The sequence below is a fragment of the Lupinus angustifolius genome, unplaced genomic scaffold (genome assembly GCF_001865875.1).
Source record: "Lupinus angustifolius cultivar Tanjil unplaced genomic scaffold, LupAngTanjil_v1.0 Scaffold_62_2, whole genome shotgun sequence".
Taxonomy (NCBI): domain Eukaryota; kingdom Viridiplantae; phylum Streptophyta; class Magnoliopsida; order Fabales; family Fabaceae; genus Lupinus; species Lupinus angustifolius.
The window spans coordinates 1-6,473 of record NW_017723047.1 but is presented as its reverse complement, the minus strand read 5'-3'; the positions used below and the strand labels follow the sequence as shown (position 1 = coordinate 6,473).

General features: G+C 31.1%; 1 protein-coding gene across 1 annotated transcript; it reads left to right on the top strand.

Annotated features, from left to right (window-relative positions):
- The first annotated feature begins 1,750 nt into the window (after window positions 1-1,750).
- LOC109339232 (uridine nucleosidase 1-like) lies at window positions 1,751-5,279 on the top strand. Its single transcript, XM_019576647.1, has 9 exons — window positions 1,751-2,032; window positions 2,833-2,948; window positions 3,087-3,143; window positions 3,695-3,877; window positions 3,984-4,088; window positions 4,274-4,370; window positions 4,462-4,569; window positions 4,676-4,811; window positions 4,903-5,279. Exons 1-9 carry the CDS (start codon window positions 1,918-1,920, stop codon window positions 5,009-5,011), a joined length of 1,026 nt encoding a protein of 341 aa, XP_019432192.1. The 5' UTR covers window positions 1,751-1,917; the 3' UTR covers window positions 5,012-5,279.
- Window positions 5,280-6,473: the final 1,194 nt, after the last annotated feature.

Sequence of the window (6,473 nt, the reverse complement as noted above, 5' to 3'; positions counted from 1 at the left end):
AATATCTATTTAAATTAAAATTTTAATAAATAAATATTTTTTGAGTGGTAATAAGAAATGATATACAAAAGTAGAGGTGTCAAAACAGGCTACTCATATGGGTTCAGGTTAGTCCACATCGGGTTTGCGCTACATCGGGTCGGGCTAAAAACCTGGATACAATTTATGCATATCAAATTATAGCCCAAACCCGCCCAAAGCGGGTTGCGGGTTGTGGCTGGGCGGCCCACATAAACTAAAAAATGTATTTAATTTTTTTTAACATATTTAATCTATTTAACAAATATTTATCATTTGATATTAACGTATAAATTTTTTAACATATTTGTTATGCCAAATGCAACCAAACTTATAGATATAATGTCTTATGTTTGAGTTAAGACGTGATGTTAAGTCTACGTATATGATTTTTAATATAACTTTTTTTTATTAAATCTCGTATTTTTATTGGACTCTCACTATCTAACACAATATAATTTATAACTTCACTTTAATATATAAACATTTGGATACTATAAAAAATATTATCTTTTGTACATTCTTTGTCAACACTTTCATTGTGAACTATTATATTAAATTTGGTTGTGTGGAGTTTTATATGATAAACAATTAATGTTGATTTTAATTTTGTTGTAAATGTTATTTTCTTTATTATGCTTTTGTGGTAAAATTTAAGTCTAATTAAATACACAATAACATAATACTTATTATCTATTTTTTATTATAAGTTGTTTTGTAAATTTTTATTTAATGTTTATTACAAAGCCAAAACTCCCAAAAAAAATTAAAACAAATAAGTAAAACGGGTAGCCCGAGTCCGCCCAGGTAAGCCCAACCCGAATTCGAATTTAAAATAGTCCGGTCGAGCCAAACTAAAAAACCTGAATTCAATAAAAAGTACCTAAAATAATACTCAAACCCTGTAAATTTCCGGGTTTTAGCGGGCCAGGTCCGCCCGTTTTCACAACTCTATACAAAAGTGATATAGAGTTTATGATAAGGGAAGAAAAGTTAAGGAAAGAAAAGTTGAGGAATGGAAACTTGAGAGAAGAAAATGAGTATAAATGTGATGATTTTTTAGTTGTTTGGTATGATAGAAAATGGAAAGAAAGTGAAGGGAAAATAATTTAATTATTATTAATAATGATATTTTCTTTGTACTATCAAAGACATGTTATCTCAAAGTATGTCCCAAATTATATCTTAAACCAATGAAAACATGCAATGTGAATTAAAAAATTAAATATTTATTATTTTTTTTGTTTTTCTTTTATCGTTATTGGTTTGGAATATGGTTTGAGACATACTTTAGCAAAATTGATTCTTGTACAATTTTTTCTACTTGTTTTCCTCTCAATAATAAAGAGAAAACATAATGATATGGGCCCCACCAATTTTTTCTTTCCTTCTTTCTTTTCAATGCAACTAAACAATGGAAAAAACTTTTTTCCTTCCTTTTTATTCCTCCTACTTTCTTTCCTCCCATTTTCACCACAACCAAACATAGGGTAAGAGTTAGGATGAGTTTAAATTTTTGTTTTTAAATTAAAAAAAGTAATAGTGTTATATTTCTTTTGTTTTTAAATTAGAAAAAGTAATAGCGGTATATTTTTTTTGTTTTTAGCACTCCTCTCCGTTAGAAAAGGGTCCTTTCTTAACATAGATGCTCCAAGTGTCACGTGATGATCGGTTAGAATTGCTTAAGGCAAGAACAACCACTATATATCATCTTCTTCCAACACATCATTTCAACAAATCTTCTTTTCTCTCTTCTCATATTCTTACGCTATTCGTTTCTTCTTCTTCATTTGTATGTGTATGTGCTTTTCCACATAAACACATACACATACATAAACATTTTCAAAACCACTCTTATATTTTCTTTGCTGTTTCCTTTGCAATTCGTTCTAACCCATCATGGCCCCTGAACTTAACAACATTAACGGCGTAACTAACGGCGTCGATTCTGACATCAAATTTGTATCCTCCGTTAACCCTGAGAAGCTCATTATCGATACCGACCCTGGGATCGGTAAGTTTCATTTTCCTAAAACGCTGCGTTTTGCATCATTGAATCGTGGATTTTTACTCTCTTATTTTATAGATTCAGTTGCTCTGATTTCAAAAATTCAAATTTAATTGATTGTTATGCTTTCCCATGAATATAAATAACTGTGACGGTTTTCGAAATTCCATAAATCAATTCTTGATCTCTCATAGAATTGTCTTTGCTCCTTAGTTTTTTTTCTCTCTTTTTTGTTACTATTAAGGTATCCTCACCTTTTTTGGTAAGGAACTAATTCTCTTTTGGAGTTTGTCGCGGCTCCTCCCAACAAGTGTCGCTCCCAAGAGTCGAACCCTCGACCTTGAGATCAGGTGGAGCCTTACACTACTGGACCAACGCCATGTTGGTCTTTGCTCCTTAGTTTGATTCAGAAATAGTTGTAGATCATTTTTGAAAAAATAAATAGGATTGGTAATTTTTATTCTATAGCATGTGTTAATCTAGTGGTATAATGTCCTTTATATTTCGAAAATGATTAGTTCATTTTCCAAAGACTGATGATAGCCTTGGTAGTACAAAAAAACAAGAGTAGAAAGTATTTTGTGATGGTAAATGATACACATTACTCGACCAACATAATACATGCCACCATTTCAGCATCACCCCTCCTTATGATTGACATCTGACATATCATGTTTTTTAGTCCTATAAAGAATCTCTTCGCTTTCGAGAATAAGGCTGCTTACCTCTATGCTCCTCGGACCCTGTTGGAGCCCCGGGCATTGGACCGCCGTATTGAATGATAATTTTATTTTTTAATTTTGTAGATGATAGCATGGCGATCATGATGGCATTTCGAAGTCCAGAGGTGGAGATCTTAGGATTGACAACAATTTTTGGTAATGCTGCTACTGAAGATGCTACACGCAATGCCTTGGTTTTGGTATGTGTTTTTCTCTGTTTAATTTCCAAAAATCACTTTTTCCTTGTGATTTTATATTCTAAAAAAGTTCAATTCTTTTTTTCATCCTTTTTTTGGGAATATGCTCTTGATTGTGATTTTAATGTGTAAAAAGGATAGTGTGAGATTGCAGGTCAACATATTCCAGTTGCAGAGGGCAGCCATGAGCCTTTGAAGGTAACTATTTGTAGTATCTACTTTTAACTTTTCAGCTTACCGAGTAATTAATTCTACCGTCTTGCGAACCTGAAATTAACATTAATCCAAACAAATCAAGCCCATTTTTTAGACTTTTTTCTTATAGAAATACTATTTTGATTAAAAGAAATCACTTCTGACATTTGTATGCTTTTAGTGAAATCTGAAATTAAACTTTAGGAAAAGCTGATTTTTAAAGTTTCTCGCTAATGTGGTTTTTTTGGAGAATCCCTTTTTTGAGAATCCTAAACAGACACTAATATGATGATTTTTAGGTGCTCCATACCTATGGTGTTTTGGACATGTATTTATATTAGAAAGTAGCTCAGGGAGTACCCCAAACCCGAAGAACATACATGTTTTGTCTATTATTTAAATTTATGATTTGAACATGTTCCTTGTCTCATATTTCTGCTGCATGCATTTGCACAGTGCATATATTGCTCACCTTCATCACATCAGCCCCTATATTTGCTTTTCCCCCTAACTCCATCTATATAGTATTGACTATATGTTGTATTGTGCAAAAGGGTGGAAAGCCTCGTATTGCTGATTTTGTTCACGGTAAAGATGGATTAGGGAACTTATTCCTGCCCTCACCTAAAGCCAACAAAATTGAGAAAAGTGCTTGTGAGTTTTTAGTTGAGAAGGTCTCGGAATATCCTGGTGAAGTATCTGTGCTAGCACTTGGACCATTGACAAACATAGCTTTAGTAAGTTATACATTGCTTTCTCTTAATTTATGATCTTTACCTTCTTTACTTCAAAATTTGTGGTTGCATACATTTGTTGATCTGATAGTGTTACTTCTGTTATTAGGCAATCAAAAGCGATTCTTCATTTGCAAGCAAGGTGAAGAGGATAGTCGTACTTGGTGGTGCATTCTTTGCCTTGGGTAATGTCAATCCTGCTGCAGAAGCAAATGTAAGTGGTGGATTCCTCTGTTATGATTCTTGCAATTAGAAAAGGATGAAAAAAGACTACTTGCTTTTGGATTTTGCATTAACATTTTGCAAGTCATATATCTTCGAAAAAGTATGTAACAAAACTAACATTGATATTTCATATATATAGGTCCTAGTCCTAATGCCTTATTCTTCAACTTGCAGATCCATGGAGATCCCGAAGCTGCGGATATTGTGTTCACCTCTGGAGCAAATATTGTTGTTGTTGGAATAAACATTACAACCCAAGTCCAATTCACAGGTGGGATTGTTACTCCTAGCTTGTTCCAAATTATGGGCTGTTATTGTTCTATGTCAAGCACTGGAAAATGAATGTTTTCTTTTTGTTTCAGATGCTGATCTCCTTGCACTAAAGGAATCCAAAGGAAAATATGCACCTCTCTTGAGTGACATGTGCAAATTCTATAGGGATTGGCATGTAAAATCTGACGGTGTTCATGGTAATTCCATATGCTACATTGATATTGCAAGCTATGCAGTTACATATCATATCTCCATTTGACTATTTAAGTTAGCATGAAATGATGATTTCATTTCTTCTTCCAGGAATTTTCCTCCACGACCCTGTCAGTTTCGTGGCAGTTGTGCGTCCCGATCTCTTCACATACAAGACGGGGGTGGTGAGGGTAGAGACACAAGGCCTCTGTGTAGGGCATACACTTATGGACCAAGGACTTAAAAGGTGTGTCCAAATTTGAAACTGATATATTCTCTTCACTTTATCTTTGATGCTGTAATTTTATGCTCAGCATAATTGTGCTCATCTAATGCAGATGGAATACGAGCAACCCGTGGACAGGTTATTCTCCGGTTTCAGTTGCTTGGACTGTGAATGTTGATGGAGTTCTTAACCATGTTAGGGAGTTGTTGATGAAACCTTGAAGTATAAGCATCTGTACCACTGTTCTCACAGATGTCAAAGACTTTGGAAACTGATAGCATGATAGCTTCTTAATTGCAAATTTTTTGTATAAGGTTGTTTTTTTGTATAAGCCCATGAGTTCTTGCCTCATTTGGGATCAAAGCTCATGTACTATTGAATTTCTCCTTTCACAAAAATCATTTCTGTTTTGTTTTCATCTTTTTCTTTAAGAAATAATAGGGAAGTTGTACACGGATAATTTGAAATGATAAAATTGAATGATATAAATAATGTTGTTGATGTTGAATTTCGGTAAGTGAAACTTCACTTTTACTTCAGGTTGAAAATTATTATATTTATATTTTATACTTATAAACAAATTTATTTAAATATTTACTCCTTTTAATATTATATTGAAATATTTTGGTTATCCTTAATTTTTAAAAATTTAATAACTGTTAATTATAAATAGGTTAATCTATTAATTTATCTTCTCTTTATTCTTACCTTACATACTCCATGAATCTCTTTTAAAGTCAATATATATTTACAACAAGAAATTAGAATGAGATAACTGAATTTCATTTACTTTGGTTTTACAACAATAACGATGTGATTCATTAATTCAAAATTTATTTTGTATATTCATAATTTTATCCTATTAGGGTTTACAATTTTTTATCTTTTAAAAATCAATGTGTAATGGAGTAAGTTTTTGACTCCTACTCATTACATGGTACAGTTTCGTTCCATAATGCTTCAATACCCGGTTCATAATTTTTATATTATTATTACAATAATTTCTTTTATATACAATTCATTCAGTAATATGTGATATGTCAAATCCAATAAGAAATACGTAGGCCAAATGATGGTTTAAGGTAAATTGTATAATGTTGTGAACACTCAATTTTTGTTCGGCCCAGAAAAAGCCCAAGAATTTTTTATAAGGCAAATTTTAATTCTAAATTTATTATTAAATTAAAAGGTTTCTATATCTAACTGACTAATTTAACCAAAAATTAAAATAAAGCAACTTAACTTCTAAAAATAAATTGTGTATAAAATTAAATGCTAGAAACCTATATAATTTTGTTACAAAAATAAAATCAAATTTTTAGGCATTCATAAGCCCATATAGCATTTTCGAAAACAAATAAAAGAAAGGAGAAGGAAATATTGTCTATAATTATTTTCGAAAATAAATATTTTAAAACTTGTATTTATTTTTTAAAATTATTTTCGGATTTTGTTAAAGGGTAATTAAATAAATATTCCAAATATATCCTCTTAAATCCATTTTGTACAAGAATATATAACAGAAAAATAATAAAAATAATTTTGAATTTCCTAATAAATCATATAAGAATAAAAGTATTTATGTGATTTTTTTTGTTGATTTTCGGAATCAATAAATTAGTAAAATATAAAAAGTAGAATTAATTTCAAAATATAAAGTTCAAAAAAGCAACTAAGAGATCA

Bases quoted from the DNA above. Each gene is read 5' to 3' on its own strand.
- LOC109339232 (XM_019576647.1), top strand. From the start codon at position 1,918: ATGGCCCCTGAACTTAACAACATTAACGGCGTAACTAACGGCGTCGAT. The intron at 3,878-3,983 runs GTAAGTTATACA...TTCTGTTATTAG, and splicing joins CATTGACAAACATAGCTTTA to GCAATCAAAAGCGATTCTTC. The intron at 4,812-4,902 runs GTGTGTCCAAAT...CATCTAATGCAG, and splicing joins ATGGACCAAGGACTTAAAAG to ATGGAATACGAGCAACCCGT.